Genomic DNA, 19,257 nt, shown 5'->3' on the forward strand with positions numbered 1-19,257 from the left:
CCCAATGATAAGTCGATCACAGGGAGTCCCACTGCTTGGACTGCCGGTGATCAGCTGTAATCTGTGGAGGAACCTGGCAGCAAGTGTTCAATTTCCCTGCAGCGCCGCCACAGGAGAAATGAAGTATTACACAATGCAAATGAAAATAATGGGCTGTCCGTGTAATGCATGGCAGGGCCAAGTCCTCCAGAGAGGGCGATGCTCTTTGTAGCCACTCTTCACCAGATAATAGATGAAGGTTCTAGATCGGGGACACCCCCTTCGTCTATTAACTCAGAATTCCCTAACAGGGTCTTCTCTTTTTATTATATATTTTGTCTGACCAAAATTTTCTCCCATAGACCTGCAGTGATGTATTCTATAGTTCTTCCTGGCGCCGACATTAACTTTTTTACTGCTCGTGAGCATCTCCATCCATACAGTATTATCATCTCAGGGAGAATACTCGTTCATGCAGCGACTTGTTCTCAGTACTTAACATTGATATCATGTTTCAGATTTGACGAATATCTTTGGCAGAGGTTTGGCCTTTATGGTATCATCACTGCCCTACATGTGTGATTTCCAGAATGATGTGATTGACGGGTATGTGACTTAAATAATTTTCACCGTTTTTTTATGTTAAAAAAATATATATATTTTATCGTTGGGAATATTTACCATTACCATTTCCTATGATAACTGTTAATTGTATAAAGCGCCAACATATATAGAGAACTGTCACCAGGGGTGGCGCTACCACCATAGTTCTCATAGAGACTGTCGAAGTGAAAGGTTCAGTGTGCTATCCGCTCAAGAATACAACGGTCGTGTGCGTGAATCCTTAAAATGAATGTCCCCCCTTGAACATTGTTTTGTTTTATCTATATAAGTCTAAAATTCTGTGATGATTAATTTCCTAATATATCTTTATATCAGTCAGAGCGCCGTTTTTCTTATACAGAGTTCCAAATCTGCATAGACATAGAAGAAAATGATACAATTCTGGCTGCCAGCAGTCACCAGTAGGGGGAGCTTACTGAATACTGTGCATACATTGAACTAAATAACAAACTAGTATGCAGGGAGTTCCCCCTAGTGGTGGCTGCAGGCAAATTTATCATTTAACTCTACATCTATGTAAGGGATTTGGAGCCATGTACCTGAAAAATGGAGCTTCAACCCCAATAAATATAAATTAAGAAATTTATCAGCACAAAAATTTGGACCTAAAAATTACACGGCGTTAAAAGGTGGAGATTCACTTTAAGACAAAGTCCTAATATTATAGTGGCAGTCAATGCAGTTCCTATGGGGCACGTGCAAAGGAGAGGACCCAGGTTGTTCCCATGCTTTTTCCCATGGATGTTGAGAAGCTAAAAAGGGCTCCACTTCTCCACACAAACTGCAAAGATATCAAATAAGGTAGAGAGAAAATCGTCCGTGCCCCCATAATCATTGTGATCTATCCTCGGCCATGGATCTGGAGGCAGATAAGTGACATCTGATCATATTATATTGGATCTTATACACGGCTTATGCTGCACTTCTCATCTTTACTGATAAGATCCTTCACCAGACACAAGACGAGGTTCATCATCGGCAGGGTATGTAAACTGGTATGGGAAGTCAATTACAGCCGTCACTTGCTGTCTACTCTATTTTAATGATTATGGATGTGAGATGGATAACATGTGACTGACGCGCTGACTAATGAGACGTTCAAGGAAAGGCCAAATAATAGGTCACTGCCGGATATTGACATATTGTTCTGTTTTATCTCCATCTATATGATACGTCCAGAAACTAGAAATAAACTGGTGGAGATTGGACGTTGGTCAAACGTAGCCATCCTACAAGGACGTTTAGCGTGAAGTGGAGGGAGACCGGGATCTGTGGTGGGAACGAAACATAATGAATGAAGACCTGGGGTCCAGTAGGATTCAGCTCTATCTAAACTCCCCTCCTCGTCTGGAATGTTCGGGAAACTCTGGAGATAACAGATGTCCAAGACTCCCGGCAAACCGGGCAAGTCTACCGCACAGCTGTCAATCAAAGACTGATCCTACACGACAGGAAACCATCATCCTGTGACGATCCCTGAGACCAGCACAGGACGAGGAAGCGACTCCCAAAAGGCCACGCGTAGGCTGCTTACAGGTCTCTCCCAACTGTTATGGGGTCACTATGGTTGTCACTCTTATGGGGTCACTGTGGTTGTCACTGTTATGGGGTACAGTAGTTATCACTGTTATGGATGCATTGTGGCTATTATTAGGGGGCACTATGGCTGTCACTATTATGGAGTCACTGTGGTTGTCACTGTAGCTATTTTACGAGGTTACCATGGCCTTCATGTTATGGGGTCAGTGTAGTTATCACTATTATTGCTCGACTGTGCCTGTCATGGCTGGAAGTTAGTGAAAGCCCCTGAGCAAAAATAATAGTTTGGACCCATCCCACTCCTGGGAAACTGACCAAGACCCTACCTGACCCCCTATCGAAGCCAAATATATAAAGTACCCTCTCCACTCAAGTTTGTGGGTGTTATGGAGATAGTTGAGCCAAAGTTTCCCTTAGTCTTTGAAAGAGAGAGCCACAGACATGCGTGACCACTTCTCCACCTCTTCTCATATGGAGAGGATCACTAAACAGCCATTGGGGAGAGTGGAGGCACCATAGGTCCCCAGGAGTGGTGGAGAGGACTCTCTGTGTAATCCCGCCCTGGTGCATTAGGGGGCACTATGGCGGACACTGTTATGGGTGAACTGCGGCTGCCATTATTGGGCACAGTGGCTGTCCATATGGGGCCATTAACTGCCTGTTACATTAAAGATTTAATATTAAGGACGGAAACATATTAGTGGTTAGTCTGAGACGCGGTGATTTATCATACACTATGTAATTAGCCTAATTAAAATATCTTTTAATAGACAAGATACAAAGAAACCAAACCTCATTCCCAGACTGACCAGACTGGCTTGGAATTAACCAATTTTAGAGCAATTTCCCTGAGGGTTTAACACAGAATGGCGGCAGGGAGACATCTTGGCAGAATATAAAAAAACATCACGCTTCTCCTTCCATTCTTTAAATATCTGAATATCACTAGGTAAATGGCCGGGGGGTTCACCTGCGAAGTGGTCTGGGGGTGCCTTACTATTGCCTCGAAGAAAAATGTGGAGAGTCCCTAAGTCCCCATGTTAATATGCAATGGATAAAGACAATGAAACGAAACAGAAAACACACTTGTCCTTTCCAGCTTCTTCTCTAGTGCACTCCTAGGAAGTTCACCCATATAAGACAAGAAGCCATATTGTGGGATTGGGATACTTTGAAAGTGACATCTGGCCACAGCTGACCCTTTATTGAGATGCGACAGATGTGATCTGGATTTGCCATGATCTATAGAGAACTGTGGAGACCATGATTGACACCAGTATACGCCCGATAGTGACACACCTGCGTAAACCGAATGAAACCATCAACTATAAATCACTTTCCTTTTAAAGATATACAAAGGACTTCTCCCCCACTCCTACATAATTACTAGAGATACATTTTCCTTTTATCTTCAGGTAACTCATGAAGCAGAAGGCTGCAACAAAGACGGATGAAATCTAATATACACATCACAAGTCCGGTGCAGCCCGTATTCCGAGAGCGGAGTCCATACAACACACAGAGACATTCCACCACAATTCACATACTCCTCCGTAAATATAAGTCCTTGAGGCGTCCTCTGCTGCCGAGATATTAAAAAATTCTACTCAGTGGTTTCTTCATTTTATCAATTTCTTTGAAAATCTATTGGACAACCAATATGGCCACCATTACAGCTCTCACAAGGGTTGTCGCCCCATTCCCCCAGACTCCATGGCAGAAGAAGACGACTCAAGAACTGGTGATTTTTTTTTTTATTGGCGCCAGAGTCATGTTTTACACAAACAGAAGTGTCAACTAATACTCACTTAAGGATTTGAACCCCCTTCTCATAAGACAGATCTCCTTCAAGGTGCCCATACACAGATGAAAGTCTGCCGAACCCGACAATTTCGACATGACCGTCTGACGGTCCAATGTGTATGGGGGAGTCCCGACTTAGGGAAAGAAGAATCATGCATGTTGGACTGATGTGTGTAAGGGAGTCGGGAGGAATAGCTGTCGAAACGTAACATTTATGGCCACCTTTAGACAAGCTGACCATGGGGGGGGGGGGGGTCGGTGGTGAGAGGATAAACCCTCTGCTGGGAGTCCCCATGTGATGAACCATTGGGCTTCCATTGCATTGCTTGATCTTAATGCCAGTGTCCCTCTAGATCTACATTGGATGCATCTCTAGGCTTTAGCTAAAAGAGGGGGCTCCTGAGCAGAAAGATGAGGCATACATCACATTTATTGATTTCAATAAATATTGAGAAGCTGTAGGGTTGGTGGCCACAATGAATGCGGCTCATGGCTTTTGTCCTGAGCCCATGCTGTAAATCTATGAATCCTGTATCTATATATGTTTTTATGGGATCTGCTTGTTGGAACCCTTGAGAAAAGAAATGACCATCAGAAAAAAAAGAAATTAAATATAGAAGCAACCATGAGACCCTACCATGTCTACAGGTTCCAGCATTGATGGTCTATTGGGTTTCCTCACCTTCCCACCAGCAGAAGTTCCTTCTCATTGGCGTTCTTCCTGATCTTCCTCCAGATGTCCATAGTGAAAAGAGTGCTGCTGCTGTTAAATATGGAGGTCAATGAAGACATGAGAGCCGCCATCATCACTGCGATCATCAGACCACGTAGACCTTTTGGAATCATTTGTGGTGACAATGGAAAGGAAAGAGGGGAGAAGAAGACAACTGAGTGCTATTCCTTTAAATAACCTGACCAGGAAACATAAGTCTCATCCTCTTATGTAAAGTTTTTGAATATTATATTCGAGTGTTTCGAGTTGTCTTGGATTCTCACATGGCTTCTTACCTTCTTGTTATCTATTGAGCCTCATAGAATACAACTACCAATGGTATTATAATAGACTGACCCATTGTCAGTGAAGCCATCATATCTACCGGGGAGAGGAGATGTTCTCTTACCACTAGGCATCAGTTCAATAACCAGCTTTGGATATGCAATATTAGAGCAACCAACTTCAGCCCCACAAACTTTAACACACTCTTCTGGGACAACACATCCAACGGCATCTGCAAGACATAAAGTAGTCGATATAAGATGATGGATTACATGATCAAATGGTCATTGCAAAAGGCATTAGAATGCTCTAGACTCTCGGGAATGAACTAGTAATGTCCCCAAACCCAACAAGTTCATTAATATGAGATCTTTAGTCGATTGAGCAGCTTGGCATGAAAGGTCCACCTGTCATCTACACGGGTCAGAAGGTAGGCTTGGGAAGCCTCCTCAGATGCCCGGCCCATCTGATCAGTCCTTTTCCTTGCTAAGAGCATAAGAATGTATTTTTTACTCTATCGTCCACCACTCCGAGTCCAAAGAGGAGCAGATCTTTCCTTGACCGTGAATTTTGGTGACACATTTTCCCACCTATGGTCCTCTTTGAGGGTATATGTGGATCATCAGAAGGTGGGGATGGTAATAATTTCTACACTTCTAGTTTTGTTAAAACCTTTGTGACAAAGACACTTGATTTAGGCAGTGTAAATATTTATAAGGTATCAGAAGATATGACCAGTTTACAATGAAGAACACCAGTTCCTGGCCTGGGCTTCACGTTTGATTCATCGTCTACGTCTGGCTTAGTAGCGCTGTGTTTATTTGCTGGCCATAACTCTGGAAGTTTTTTTGGACGACAGTGATGTTTGATCTGAGAATCACACCAGGAATCAAGTCCTATTTGGCACACAGGTCTATGCAAGCCCCAAGTTTTTTAGGCAGGACCATGAATTTGGTCAACTGCCTAGCAACAGGACTCAAGAGGGGACTCCACTGGATCTGCACGCTCTCGTAGAGACCATCATAAAGACCTTTTATACTACATGTATTGCCGAAACTCCTCCAGGACTTTTATCCCTGGCATCTTTCAGGGTCCCTAGTGCCGGAGGGGGAATTTCTATTGTCAAAAACACATTTTATAACCTCTAAACTTGCACCACCCCGAATCTTAGACGTTTGTAGAGACAGATAAGAGTAATAATTTTTATGAAGCTCTGGAGACCTTTCCTCTGAAGTGTTCCAGCATCTCATATAGACCTTGATACATCTATCTTCTCCAAAATATTTCCAGATTTCTCAAAAACTTCCCCATTTAGTGCAAATTTCATCACAGAAATTTGTAGTGAGTCGGTGGTAGACACATCTATAAACCTCCCGACCAAGTGCAATCCTGTCCATTAATCTCTCTCCAGCTCAGAACTTGAGAAAGAATTTGGGGATTTGAAGTCTTTTGGCATCATTGTATGAAATCTTTGTTCCAGATAACAAATCCCAGACTAAAGTCTCAGCACGTAATATTCCCTGGCAGATCAATGTTTATATGCTGCAGTTAACTCTTAAGTTGCCCATTGTGCGGATAGCTATGTGAATTGGACGGCTGTACAAACAAACACTTTGGCGCCATGTTTGAATATATCCTAAATTAGCGCTCGTGCCCCAACATCCCCTCATATTTTGTGCTGACTCCTAAAATGTGTTACCATAGACACTTGTGGTGCCAAGAGATCAGGACAGTTAGTGGTGACCAGGGACTGGAGCACCTAATAAACAAGCCAATGGATGGGACTGAGACACTAAATCAATAGATCCCAGAAAATGTGGTTCTAAACCATTAGTTAGAACGGCCTGGGGCACCAAACCATCTGACACCAGTGAATGGGGCACTAAACCATTGGATACCACACGCTAAACCATTTGATACCAATGACTTGGTAAACTAAACCCACATTCATAAGGGAAAGTGGCACAAAATCAAAACAACAGAGTGCATTATGTGGCTAACACTGTTATGAGGGCACTGTGGCTAGAGCTCTTTTATGGGGCACTGTGTCTAACTTTGTTGTGGGAAAACTGTCTGTCTCCATTATGGGGGCACTGTCACTGGCTCTTTTATGAGAACATTGTGGCTGGCTCTATTATGGCAACACTGTCTGCTTCTATTATTTGGGCATGGTGGCTGTCTCTAATATTGGGGCATGGTGGCTGCTTCTATTATGGGGGCATGGTGGCGGTCTCTATTATGGGGGCATGGTGGCTGTCTCTATTATTGGGGCATGGTGGCTGCTTCTATTATGGGGGTATGGTGGTGGTCTCTATTATGGGGGCATGGTGGCTGTCTCTATTATGGGGGCATGGTGGCTATCTCTATTATTGGGGCATGGTGGCTGTCTCTATTATGGGGGCATGGTGGTTGTCTCTATTATGGGGGCATGGTAGCTGTCTCTATTATTGGGGCATGGTGGTTGTCTCTTATTGGGGCATGGTGGCTGTCTCTATTATTGGGGCATGGTGGTTGTCTCTATTATGGGGCATGGTGGTTGTCTCTATTATGGGGCATGGTGGCTGTCTCTATTATGGGGGCATGGTGGCTGTCTCTATTATGGGGGCATGGTGGCTGCCTCTATTATGGGGGCATGGTGGCTGTCTATTATTGGGGTATGGTAGCTGTCTCTATTATGGGGGCATGGTGGCTGTCTCTATTATGGGGGCTTGGTGGCTGTCTCTATTATTGGGGCATGGTGGCTGTCTCTGTTATGGGGGCATGGTGGCTGTCTCTATTATGGGGGCTTGGTGGCTGTCTCTATTATTGGGGCATGGTGGCTGTCTCTATTATTGGGGCATGGTGGCTGTCTCTATTATGGGGGCATGGTGGCTGTCTCTATTATGGGGGCATGGTGGCTGTCTCTATTATGGGGGCTTGGTGGCTGTCTCTATTATTGGGGCATGGTGGCTGTCTCTATTATGGGGGCTTGGTGGCTGTCTCTATTATGGGGGTCATGGTGGCTGTCTCTATTATGGGGGCATGGTGGCTGCCTCTATGGGGGTATGGTGGCTGTCTCTATTATGGGGGCATGGTGGCTGTCTCTATTATGGGGGCATGGTGGCTGTCTCTATTATGGGGGCATGGTGGCTGTCACTATCATGGGGGCATGGTGGTTGTCTCTATTATGGGGGCATGGTGGCTGTCTCTATTATGGGGGCATGGTGGCTGTCACTATCATGGGGGCATGGTGGTTGTCTCTATTATGGGGGCATGGTGGCTGTCTCTATTATGGGGGCATGGTGGCTGTCTCTATTATGGGGGCATGGTGGCTGTCACTATCATGGGGGCATGGTGGTTGTCTCTATTATGGGGGCATGGTGGCTGTCTCTATTATGGGGGCATGGTGGCTGTCTCTATTATTTGGGCATGGTGGTTGTCTCTATTATGGGGGCATGGTGGCTGTCTCTATTATGGGGGCATGGTGGTTGTCTCTATTATGGGGGCATGGTAGCTGTCTCTATTATTTGGGCATGGTGGTTGTCTCTATTATGGGGGCATGGTGGCTGTCTCTATTATTGGGGCATGGTGGCTGTCTCTACTATGGGGACATGGTGGCTCTCTCTATTATTGGAGCATGGTGGCTGTCACTATCATGGGGGCATTGTGGCTGTCTCTATTATGGGGGCATGGAGGCTGTCTCTATTATGGGGGCATGGTGGCTGTCTCTATTATGGGGGCATGGTGGCTGTCTCTATTATTGGAGCATGGTGGCTCTCCCTATTATTGGAGCATGGTGGCTGTCTCTATTATGAGGGCATTGTGGCTGTCTCTATTATGAGGGCATTGTGGCTGTCTCTATTATGGGGACACTATGAAAGGCTCTATTATGGGGACACAGTGGTTTCTGAAACGTTTGCTCCACACGGCACATATATCTGCCCCTATTACTGTTTATATTGTCCTTGTGTAAATTCCACAGATTTCCCGTATTTTTGCTGGATGCCCTTCTGGTTTTGGTTTTTTTTCTTCGTCTGTAAAGTACTGCTGAGCGTGTCGTACAGGAGAAAGGTGCTAGTAAAAGGCGCGTCATATTCAGCGCACGCTGTAAAGATTCACTGAGGTATATAATTAAGATGTTGTGGTGGGTGGGTGGGTGAGGTATGGGGCCGCCTGCAAACGGCTGCTAATATACAACAAAGCCGTAAGTAGCATCCAAGAACTGTAGTCCCTTCATTCAGGGAATCGACGAGTCACAAAAACATGGACCCCGACCCTCATCCCACATATCATACAATAGATAGAATACAAAGCAGCACGGCACAGGACTCAGTGTAGTGGGTAAAGGCACAGGACTCGGTGTAGTGAGTAAAGGCACAGGACTCGGTGTAGTGAGTAAAGGCACAGGACTCAGTGTAGTGAGTAAAGGCACAGGACTCGGTGTAGTGAGTAAATGCACAGGATTCAGTGCAGTGAGTAAAGGCACATGATTCAGTGTAGCGAGTAAAGGCACAGGACTCGGTCTAGTGAGTAAAGGCACAGGAATCGGTGTAGTGAGTAAAGACACAGGATTCAGTGCAGTGAGTAAAGACACAGGATTCAGTGCAGTGAGTTAAGGCCCAGGATTCAGTGTAGTGAGTAAAGGCCCAGGATTCAGTGCAGTGAGTTAAAGCACAGGATTCAGTGTAGTGAGTAAAGGCCCAGGATTCAGTGCAGTGAGTAAATTCACAGGTTTCAGTGTAGTGTGTAAAGGCACAGGATTCAGTGTAGTCAGCAAAGACACAGGACTCAGTGTAGTGAGTAACGACACAGGATTCAGTGCAGTCAGTAAAGACACAGAATTCAGTGCAGTGAGTAAAGACACAGGACTCTGTGTAGTGAGTAAAGGCACAGGACTCGGTGTAGTGAGTAAAGGCACAGGGCTCGGTGTAGTGAGTAAAGGCACAGGAATCAGTGTAGTGAGTAAAGACACAGGATTCAGTGCAGTGAGTAAAGACACAGGATTCAGTGCAGTGAGTAAAGGTCCAGGATTCAGTGTAGTGAGTAAAGGCCCAAGGATTCAGTGCAGTGAGTAAATTCACAGGTTTCAGTGTAGTGTGTAAAGGCACAGGATTCAGTGTAGTGAGTAAAGGCACAGAATTCAGAGTAGTGGTTAAAGACACAGGATTCAGTGCAGTTAGTAAAGGCCCAGGATTCAGTGTAGTGAGTAAAGGCCCAGGATTCAGTGTAGTGAGTAAAGGCACAGGTTTCTGTGTAGTGAGTAAAGACACAGGATTCAGTGTAGTGAGTAAAGACACAGAATTCAGTGTAGTGGGTAAAGACACAGGATTCAGTGTAGTGAGTAACGCCATAGGATTCAGTGCAGTGAGTAAAGACACAGGATTCAGTGCAGTGAGTAAAGGCACAGGATTCAGTGCGGTGAGTAAAGGCACAGGATTCAGTGCAGTGAGTAAAGGCACAGGATTCAGTGCGGTGAGTAAAGGCCCAGGATTCAGTGTGGTGAGTAAAGGCCCAGGATTCAGTGTGGTGAGTAAATGCACAGAATTCAGTGTAGTGAGTAAAGACACAGGATTAAGTGTAGTCAGCAAAGACACAGGACTCAGTGTAGTGAGTAACGACACAGGATTCAGTGCAGTCAGTAAAGACACAGAATTCAGTGCAGTGAGTAAAGACACAGGACTCTGTGTAGTGAGTAAAGGCACAGGACTCGGTGTAGTGAGTAAAGGCACAGGAATCAGTGTAGTGAGTAAAGACACAGGATTCAGTGCAGTGAGTAAAGACACAGGATTCAGTGCAGTGAGTTAAGGCCCAGGATTCAGTGTAGTGAGTAAAGGCCCAGGATTCAGTGCAGTGAGTTAAAGCACAGGATTCAGTGTAGTGAGTAAAGGCCCAGGATTCAGTGCAGTGAGTAAATTCACAGGTTTCAGTGTAGTGTGTAAAGGCACAGGATTCAGTGTAGTCAGCAAAGACACAGGACTCAGTGTAGTGAGTAACGACACAGGATTCAGTGCAGTCAGTAAAGACACAGAATTCAGTGCAGTGAGTAAAGACACAGGACTCTGTGTAGTGAGTAAAGGCACAGGACTCGGTGTAGTGAGTAAAGGCACAGGGCTCGGTGTAGTGAGTAAAGGCACAGGAATCAGTGTAGTGAGTAAAGACACAGGATTCAGTGCAGTGAGTAAAGACACAGGATTCAGTGCAGTGAGTAAAGGTCCAGGATTCAGTGTAGTGAGTAAAGGCCCAAGGATTCAGTGCAGTGAGTAAATTCACAGGTTTCAGTGTAGTGTGTAAAGGCACAGGATTCAGTGTAGTGAGTAAAGGCACAGAATTCAGAGTAGTGGTTAAAGACACAGGATTCAGTGCAGTTAGTAAAGGCCCAGGATTCAGTGTAGTGAGTAAAGGCCCAGGATTCAGTGTAGTGAGTAAAGGCACAGGTTTCTGTGTAGTGAGTAAAGACACAGGATTCAGTGTAGTGAGTAAAGACACAGAATTCAGTGTAGTGGGTAAAGACACAGGATTCAGTGTAGTGAGTAACGCCATAGGATTCAGTGCAGTGAGTAAAGACACAGGATTCAGTGCAGTGAGTAAAGGCACAGGATTCAGTGCGGTGAGTAAAGGCACAGGATTCAGTGCAGTGAGTAAAGGCACAGGATTCAGTGCGGTGAGTAAAGGCCCAGGATTCAGTGTGGTGAGTAAAGGCCCAGGATTCAGTGTGGTGAGTAAATGCACAGAATTCAGTGTAGTGAGTAAAGACACAGGATTAAGTGTAGTCAGCAAAGACACAGGACTCAGTGTAGTGAGTAACGACACAGGATTCAGTGCAGTCAGTAAAGACACAGAATTCAGTGCAGTGAGTAAAGACACAGGACTCTGTGTAGTGAGTAAAGGCACAGGACTCGGTGTAGTGAGTAAAGGCACAGGAATCAGTGTAGTGAGTAAAGACACAGGATTCAGTGCAGTGAGTAAAGACACAGGATTCAGTGCAGTGAGTTAAGGCCCAGGATTCAGTGTAGTGAGTAAAGGCCCAGGATTCAGTGCAGTGAGTTAAAGCACAGGATTCAGTGTAGTGAGTAAAGGCCCAGGATTCAGTGCAGTGAGTAAATTCACAGGTTTCAGTGTAGTGTGTAAAGGCACAGGATTCAGTGTAGTCAGCAAAGACACAGGACTCAGTGTAGTGAGTAACGACACAGGATTCAGTGCAGTCAGTAAAGACACAGAATTCAGTGCAGTGAGTAAAGACACAGGACTCTGTGTAGTGAGTAAAGGCACAGGACTCGGTGTAGTGAGTAAAGGCACAGGGCTCGGTGTAGTGAGTAAAGGCACAGGAATCAGTGTAGTGAGTAAAGACACAGGATTCAGTGCAGTGAGTAAAGACACAGGATTCAGTGCAGTGAGTAAAGGTCCAGGATTCAGTGTAGTGAGTAAAGGCCCAAGGATTCAGTGCAGTGAGTAAATTCACAGGTTTCAGTGTAGTGTGTAAAGGCACAGGATTCAGTGTAGTGAGTAAAGGCACAGAATTCAGAGTAGTGGTTAAAGACACAGGATTCAGTGCAGTTAGTAAAGGCCCAGGATTCAGTGTAGTGAGTAAAGGCCCAGGATTCAGTGTAGTGAGTAAAGGCACAGGTTTCTGTGTAGTGAGTAAAGACACAGGATTCAGTGTAGTGAGTAAAGACACAGAATTCAGTGTAGTGGGTAAAGACACAGGATTCAGTGTAGTGAGTAACGCCATAGGATTCAGTGCAGTGAGTAAAGACACAGGATTCAGTGCAGTGAGTAAAGGCACAGGATTCAGTGCGGTGAGTAAAGGCACAGGATTCAGTGCAGTGAGTAAAGGCACAGGATTCAGTGCGGTGAGTAAAGGCCCAGGATTCAGTGTGGTGAGTAAAGGCCCAGGATTCAGTGTGGTGAGTAAATGCACAGAATTCAGTGTAGTGAGTAAAGACACAGGATTAAGTGTAGTCAGCAAAGACACAGGACTCAGTGTAGTGAGTAACGACACAGGATTCAGTGCAGTCAGTAAAGACACAGAATTCAGTGCAGTGAGTAAAGACACAGGACTCTGTGTAGTGAGAAAAGGCACAGGACTCGGTGTAGTGAGTAAAGGCACAGGAATCAGTGTAGTGAGTAAAGACACAGGATTCAGAGCAGTGAGTAAAGGTCCAGGATTCAGTGTAGTGAGTAAAGGCCCAAGGATTCAGTGCAGTGAGTTAAAGCACAGGATTCAGTGTAGTGAGTAAAGGCACAGGATTCAATTTAGTGAGTAAAGACACAGGACTCAGTGTAGTGAGTAAAGACACAGGACTCAGTGTAGTGAGTAAAGACACAGGACTCAGTGCAGTGAGTAAGGGCACAGGATTCAGTGTAGTGAGTAAAGACACAGGATTCAGTGCATTGAGTAAAGGCCCAGGATTCAGTGTAGTGAGTAAAGGCACAGGATTCAGTGCAGTGAGTAAGGGCACAGGATTCAGTGTAGTGAGTAAATGACACAGTATTCAGTACATTTAGCAAGGGCACAGGATTCAGTGCAGTGAGTAAAGACACAGGATTCAGTGCAGTGAGTAAAGACACAGGATTCAGTGTAGTGAGTAAAGGCACAGGATTCAGTGTAGTGAGTAAAGGCCCAGGATTCAGTGCATTGAGTAAATTCACAGGTTTCAGTGTAGTGTGTAAAGGAACAGGATTCAGTGTAGTGAGTAAAGGCACAGAATTCAGAGTAGTGGGTAAAGACACAGGATTCAGTGCAGTTAGTAAAGGCACAGGACTCGGTGTAGTGAGTAAAGGCACAGGACTCTGTGCAGTGAGTAAGGGCCCAGGTTTATTATCATCCTTTAATAATTTCTTACATCAAAATCACAATAATTGACTTTGCATCAAAAATCTGATGTTATGTGAGACGTGATTTGCAGTTTAGTATTATGGAGGTTTTGATATCTTCCTCTTTTCACATCTCAGGACCAATGTCCACGGTGCGAGAGGCAAATGAACGTCCACATAACAATAGGAAAGTTGACTTTGTATTAATGACACGTTATTATTCCGCTATCTGGCAGTCGGCCATATTGACGGTCACAGATAAGGAGCTATCACCTCTCTATATAGCGCAGATGTCCATGATACGGAGGTAATTCAGCGTAAATTACTGCAATGCACACACAGAGCTGACAGGTATGACATGTCCACAGGACCTCCACCAGTTGGTAAAATGAGGGTCCCCGATGTCCCCCAAACCAAGCTGGAGCTCAGGGGAGATAGCGGTTGGCTGAATGACTCCCAGCTATATAATGTGTATGTCCAGCCTAACACTGCTTGCTGCACCTTAGGTTTACTGTGTCTTTAAGGGCACATCTTACCTGCACGTTACCTGGACGGACAGGTTTAGCGCTATCGGTGGTCTGATCTAAATGATGTCACTGCTCCACACAAAGTCATGAGGCCGGAGGGCATGAAAATCTTTCATCTTTTGTGAATTTTCAGACGTTGCAGTCATTAGGAGCTCGAGGAGGAAAACTGCGAAGTACATATATAATTCTACAGAGTGTGTGATATCTCCCCCTATATATATACACACACACACACACACACACACACACACACACACACACACACACACACACTATATATGAGCCTTGTCTCACCTCCCCTGTGTTCATATTATTAGAAGTCATAGAGGTGATATTAGAAATAGTCAGTGGTGTAGTTATGGAGGAGCCTGATGATGAAGCTCAGTGATCAACCAATCACCGCTGCTCTTGTCTTCAGAAACCCCCGACCACCAGCAGTTATCACAGGGGAGCTCCGACCTGCCATATATGACCCTGCAGCGCTAAGGAAACGGATGACCATATAGTCTATAGGTGCTCTATGTTAGCGGGACACTGGTTCTGTTATGGTGCACTCTGATTCTTTTATGTGGGCACTCTGGATAGTAATGTTATGTGGGTACTCTAGTTCTATTATGGGGGCACTCTGGATAGTAATGTTATCTGGGTACTCTAGTTCTATTATGGGGGCACTCTGGATAGTAATGTTATGTGGGTACTCTAGTTCTATTATGGGGACACTCTGGATAGTAATGTTATGTGGGTACTCTAGTTCTATTATGGGGGCACTCTGGATAGTAATGTTATGTGGGTACTCTAGTTCTATTATGGGGGCACTCTGGATAGTAATGTTATCTGGGTACTCTAGTTCTATTATGGGGGCACTCTGGATAGTAATGTTATCTGGGTACTCTAGTTCTATTATGGGGGCACTCTGGATAGTAATGTTATGTGGGTACTCTAGTTCTATTATGGGGGCACTCTGGATAGTAATGTTATGTGGGTACTCTAGTTCTATTATGGGGGCACTCTGGATAGTAATGTTATGTGGGTACTCTAGTTCTATTATGGGGGCACTCTGGATAGTAATGTTATCTGGGTACTCTAGTTCTATTATGGGGGCACTCTGGATAGTAATGTTATGTGGGTACTCTAGTTCTATTATGGGGGCACTCTGGATAGTAATGTTATGTGGGTACTCTAGTTCTATTATGGGGGCACTCTGGATAGTAATGTTATGTGGGTACTCTAGTTCTATTATGGGGGCACTCCGGATAGTAATGTTATGTGGGTACTCTAGTTCTATTATGGGGGCACTCTGGATAGTAATGTTATGTGGGTACTCTAGTTCTATTATGGGGGCACTCTGGATAGTAATGTTATGTGGGTACTCTAGTTCTATTATGGGGGCACTCTGGATAGTAATGTTATGTGGGTACTCTAGTTCTATTATGGGGGCACTCTGGATAGTAATGTTATCTGGGTACTCTAGTTCTATTATGGGGGCACTCTGGATAGTAATGTTATCTGGGTACTCTAGTTCTATTATGGGGGCACTCTGGATAGTAATGTTATGTGGGTACTCTAGTTCTATTATGGGGACACTCTGGATAGTAATGTTATCTGGGTACTCGAGTTCTATTATGGGGGCACTCTGGATAGTAATGTTATCTGGGTACTATAGTTCTATTATGGGGGCACTCTGGATAGTAATGTTATCTGGGTACTATAGTTCTATTATGGGGGCACTCTGGATAGTAATGTTATCTGGGTACTCGAGTTCTATTATGGGGGCACTCTGGATAGTAATGTTATCTGGGTACTATAGTTCTATTATGGGGGCACTCTGGATAGTAATGTTATCTGGGTACTCGAGTTCTATTATGGGGACACTCTGGATAGTAATGTTATCTGGGTACTCGAGTTCTATTATGGGGGCACTCTGGATAGTAATGTTATCTGGGTACTATAGTTCTATTATGGGGGCACTCTGGATAGTAATGTTATCTGGGTACTCGAGTTCTATTATGGGGACACTCTGGATAGTAATGTTATCTGGGTACTCGAGTTCTATTATGGGGGCACTCTGGATAGTAATGTTATCTGGGTACTATAGTTCTATTATGGGGGCACTCTGGATAGTAATGTTATCTGGGTACTATAGTTCTATTATGGGGGCACTCTGGATAGTAATGTTATCTGGGTACTCGAGTTCTATTATGGGGGCACTCTGGATAGTAATGTTATCTGGGTACTATAGTTCTATTATGGGGGCACTCTGGATAGTAATGTTATCTGGGTACTCGAGTTCTATTATGGGGACACTCTGGATAGTAATGTTATCTGGGTACTCGAGTTCTATTATGGGGGCACTCTGGATAGTAATGTTATCTGGGTACTATAGTTCTATTATGGGGGCACTCTGGATAGTAATGTTATCTGGGTACTCGAGTTCTATTATGGGGACACTCTGGATAGTAATGTTATCTGGGTACTCGAGTTCTATTATGGGGGCACTCTGGATAGTAATGTTATCTGGGTACTATAGTTCTATTATGGGGGCACTCTGGATAGTAATGTTATCTGGGTACTATAGTTCTATTATGGATGAACTATGGCAGGCACTGTTTTAAGGCACTTTAATTTTATTATGGGGCAATCTGGCTAGCACTGTTATGTAGCACGCCGATGCTATTATGGGGGCACTTTGGTTAGCACAGCTAGATACATAATAGCACTACTGCCTATAGTGAACTGTATATTAAACTCTGGCAGACACTGTTATAAGGCACTCTGATTCTTTTATGGGGGCACTCTGGATAGTAATGTTATGTGGGTACTCTAGTTCTATTATGGATGAACTATGGCAGGCACTGTTATAAGGCACTCTGATTCTATTACGGGGTCACTGGCAGGCACTCTGATTCTATTATGGGACACTGATTCTATTATGGGACACTGATTCTATTATGGGACACTGATTCTATTATGGGGCACTCTGGCAGACACTGTTATGAGGCTTTCTAAATATATTATTTGGGCACTCATGATAGCACTGTTATGAGGCACTGTGAATTCTTTATGGGGCACTCTGGCAGGCACTGTTATGATGCACTCCGTATCTATTATGGGGACACCCTGGCTAGCCCTGAGACACTATGATTCTATTATATGTAGTACACCCTGGCTAGCCCTGAGACACAGATTCTTTTATGGGGGCACTCTAGCTAGCCCTGAGACACTCTGATTCTATTATGGGGGCACTCCGGCTAGCCCTGAGACACTCTGAATCTATTATGGGGGCACTCCGGCTAGCCATGAGACACTCTGATTCTATTATGGGGGCACTCTGGTTAGCCATGAGACACTCTGATTCTATTATGGGGGCACTCTGGCTAGCCATGAGACACTGATTCTATTATGGGGGCACTCTGGTTAGCCATGAGACACTGATTCTATTATGGGGGCACTCTGGCTAGCCATGAGACACTGATTCTATTATGGGGGCACTCTGGTTAGCCATGAGACACTCTGATTCTATTATGGGGGCACTCTGGTTAGCACTGGTATAAGGCACCCTGGTTCTTTCATTGGGGCACTGTTATGGAGGCGTGGCCTGTATTTACGGGCGTGGTTTATGTATAAACTAATATTATGTCAAAGTAAAGTGTTAATTAATCTGATGAGATTATTATAGGCAGCGCTGTTATTATGTGTTATCAGTTTTGGCCGCAGAGCTCACTCTCCAGTCCGCGTCCTGAGAACAGACCACGTGACGCGGAGGACTGGAGGGGGCGGAGCTGGGTCACGTGGTGCGGCGGGGCTGAGCTGTCGCTGTTACCTGTACAGTTCAGTCCGGGAGCGGCAGCCGCACGTTATACAGATCCGGGACTGACACCGGCTGCGGGACGGCGGGGACCCGGACACTGCACAATATACAGATCCCGGACTGACACCGGGGACCCTGACACTGCACATTATACAGATCCGGGACTGACACCAGCTGCTGGACGGCGGGGACCCGGACACTGGCGCCACTTACTGCGCGGACCGGTGGACATTACCAGCACCATGGGTGAGTGTGAAGTCCGGTACAAGAGCAGGACAGACGGACACCACTAGATCCCACTCCGGGATCTACTCTATAAAGTCCTTCTTCAGGGACCAGGAACCACTTGTGTACACACATAATCCAGGATCGTGCTAGGTACAAGGATCCACTCCAGGGATCTCCTCCAGCAGGGATCTCCTGGCCATGGCTCTCTCCCAGCTCCAGTGTCTGGACAATAACCACGTCAACTGGAGATCCAGCGAGACCAAACCCGAGTTCTTCTACAGTGAGGAGCAGAGGCTGGCGCTGGAAGCTCTGGTGTCCTCCGGACAAGACGCCTTCTATGATGTGGTCAAGAAGGAGAAGATCCGGGACTTCCTGTCTGAGCTGGAGATCTCAAAGATAGCGAGCCTGGTGGAAGCCTTTGATCCCGACTCCAGTCCCCCCAGAATATCTGGGGACAAGTCTGAGCAGGAGGGAGAGGGGGAAGATGGGGCAGAACATTCCTTGGAATATTGGCCTGATCGGTCGGACTGCTCCATCCCGGAGTTGGATTTGGGGTGGCCGGACACGGTGGCCTACAGAGGAGTGACCCGGGCAACTGTCTACATGCAACCGCCCATCGACGGCCAACCTCATATCAAAGAGGTGGTCAGGAAGATGATCACACAAGCCCAACGGGTGAGTAAAGGTCACAAATATTCCTCCAAGCTTGGTTTTGATTTTTACCCATGGGTGATGGGCAACCTAAATGTTGATGGAATCAACTCTCTCATGATGGTGGGCCTTTTTACAACGGTCTCCAACCCGTGGCTATTACAAAACTACAACTCCCAGCATTCCTTGGCAGCCTTTGGCTTTGCGACCGTTGGGGGCACGGGTTGGAGCTACTGCTGTAAGGCATCACGGGTTCCCTACCACTTGTGTAGATAGTTTGTACCACTTTATCATATGCCTCTACAAGG

General features: G+C 45.3%; 2 protein-coding genes across 3 annotated transcripts in view; one reads left to right on the top strand and one right to left on the bottom strand.

Moving 5' to 3' along the window:
* Positions 1–19,257, bottom strand: part of SLC5A10 (solute carrier family 5 member 10) — an 86,774-nt gene that overhangs the window by 13,847 nt on the left and 53,670 nt on the right. The window contains exons 9-10 of the mRNA XM_075830615.1: positions 5,067–5,174; positions 4,628–4,778 (exon numbers count right to left, since the gene is read on the bottom strand). Of these exons, the coding sequence (XP_075686730.1) occupies positions 4,628–4,778; positions 5,067–5,174 (259 nt within the window). The remainder of the gene's footprint in view (positions 1–4,627; positions 4,779–5,066; positions 5,175–19,257) is intronic.
* Positions 18,049–19,257, top strand: part of FAM83G (family with sequence similarity 83 member G) — a 37,677-nt gene continuing 36,468 nt past the window's right edge. Inside the window, exon 1 of one of the 2 annotated variants that reach the window (XM_075830613.1) lies at positions 18,049–18,973. In XM_075830613.1, coding sequence (XP_075686728.1) covers positions 18,497–18,973 — 477 coding nt within the window. In that variant the 5' untranslated portion in view covers positions 18,049–18,496. The remainder of the gene's footprint in view (positions 18,974–19,257) is intronic. The other variant, XM_075830614.1, reaches the window with a different exon arrangement.

Source organism: Rhinoderma darwinii, chromosome 6 (genome assembly GCF_050947455.1).
Source record: "Rhinoderma darwinii isolate aRhiDar2 chromosome 6, aRhiDar2.hap1, whole genome shotgun sequence".
In the NCBI taxonomy this organism is placed as follows: Eukaryota; Metazoa; Chordata; class Amphibia; order Anura; family Rhinodermatidae; genus Rhinoderma; species Rhinoderma darwinii.